The sequence below is a fragment of the Penaeus monodon genome, chromosome 25 (genome assembly GCF_015228065.2).
Source record: "Penaeus monodon isolate SGIC_2016 chromosome 25, NSTDA_Pmon_1, whole genome shotgun sequence".
Lineage (NCBI taxonomy): Eukaryota > Metazoa > Arthropoda > Malacostraca > Decapoda > Penaeidae > Penaeus > Penaeus monodon.
In genome coordinates, this window is record NC_051410.1 from 38,088,670 (window position 1) to 38,089,586 (window position 917).

At 49.7% G+C, this 917-nt stretch overlaps 1 protein-coding gene across 1 annotated transcript in view; it reads right to left on the reverse strand.

The window, feature by feature from the left end:
* LOC119589223 overlaps positions 1-917 on the reverse strand; it is a gene marked incomplete in the record, with an annotated part of 32,073 nt that overhangs the window by 18,073 nt on the left and 13,083 nt on the right. The window contains 2 exon segments of the mRNA XM_037937828.1: positions 57-225; positions 594-803. Coding sequence (XP_037793756.1) covers positions 57-225; positions 594-803 — 379 coding nt within the window.

Here is a 917-nt window from a genome sequence, read left to right on the forward strand (position 1 = left end):
AGAAATTGCTTGGCTTGAGTTCCCCCCTCACACACTCCAAGGCCGTCGAAGCTTACTCTTAAGGGCGAGGCTAGCCTGGATGCTGCTCGGGCTGAGGCAAGACTTCTGTTCCGCCAGATAAGTGCGGTTGAACATCCCGAGGGAGGCGCCGAGACCCTTGCACCCCCCGCTGCCGATCAGATGGTACTCTACCATTATCTTTTCGCGGACTGACGGCGTCGTGAGCTACAGGGTGAAGAGGGTAATTATTGAAGGAGAAAAAGATAAGGGTGTGTGAGTGTAACTATGTCTGAGAGGGTGTTATCCCCCGTTTTTTTATTATTCTTGTATGATTATTAAGTTCTAGTGTATGTTTGATCAAGAAAATTACTTTGGGTTCGAATTATGGACAACGAATCACTTCTTTTTAATAGGACTTTCGTATAGGAATATCAACTTTACGTGTTATAAACCCCATCCCATATTCTGTCTTTCTCACAACAATATATTATTACGAAAATTCATTAATTCCCAACCTCTACACACCAAAGCACTCTCTATGCAACCCCCCACCCCCCGCAGACCATACCAACTTCCTTCCTGACGCCACCTACAGTGCAGTCGGCGGTCGCGTGTCGGTAGCGGTGCCCCGTGTCCAAGCCGCAGGTGAGGGTGAAGCGGGAATCGAACTGCGTCTCGTGATGCTGGTAGGGATCGGATCTCCACGAGGGCACCAGCATCACGACGCTCACCTGGGCGCTGTCGGGGGAAGGCAGGAAGGACGCCACCACGTCTATGATCCTCGGGGAGGCGCTCATCGTTTTCTGAAGGAGGGGCGGAAGGGGAGAGAAAGGGGGAGAGGGGGGGATACGTGTTATGACAAAGGTCGTGGTTTTATAGTCTTATTCAATTAAAAATATGTGATGGAATATGTAATA